Genomic DNA, 589 nt, shown 5'->3' on the forward strand with positions numbered 1-589 from the left:
CCCCATAGAACCGTAATCACTCTTCCTCATCTGAAGTGAAAGATCTTCACCCATAGGCACCGGGGTACCCTTGCCAGCCCACTACCCATCTACAAAGAACCCCGCCCCCCAAACAAACACATCTTTTCGCTTTCTTTGTTTCCACCCTGGTGGAGATCTGAGTGCCATGGCTGCTATATAAACTGGCCAACATATGGACCGAATATCCACTCCTTTGATAATATCCAACGAGTCATCATGGTAAGGAAAAGCGCCCAGAAGTAATAGCAACGCTGTGTTTGCTTCCAGATGTGTTTGTTGCTTGCAATTACTGCATATTAGCTTTCACTTTAAGTTGGTCTTTGTTTGTTTAATACTACTTTTCTTGGTTTATTCATATTTTTTTTTTAATTCTGTGCAAACTAGTGACAGATTACTGCATAAATTATAACTGTAAAAGTTTAAGTTTAAGTGCAATTTAAGCATTGCATCTTTGAGCAGAGTTTTGCTATTTCCTGTTTAATAAGCATTTGCAAAATATTTCATATAAAGTCAGTAGTTTTCAGCACGGGTCTTTCTATAATCTTACATTCCCAGTAGACATTCTAAC

General features: G+C 38.5%; 1 protein-coding gene across 1 annotated transcript in view; it reads left to right on the forward strand.

Moving 5' to 3' along the window:
- The first annotated feature begins 223 nt into the window (after positions 1–223).
- The window catches only part of LOC137660043 (uncharacterized), a 3,249-nt gene continuing 2,883 nt past the window's right edge, over positions 224–589 (forward strand). Inside the window, exon 1 of the mRNA XM_068394769.1 lies at positions 224–240. Within this exon, the coding sequence (XP_068250870.1) occupies positions 238–240 (3 nt within the window). The 5' untranslated portion in view covers positions 224–237. The remainder of the gene's footprint in view (positions 241–589) is intronic.

This window comes from Palaemon carinicauda, chromosome 20, assembly GCF_036898095.1.
Source record: "Palaemon carinicauda isolate YSFRI2023 chromosome 20, ASM3689809v2, whole genome shotgun sequence".
NCBI classification, from domain to species: domain Eukaryota; kingdom Metazoa; phylum Arthropoda; class Malacostraca; order Decapoda; family Palaemonidae; genus Palaemon; species Palaemon carinicauda.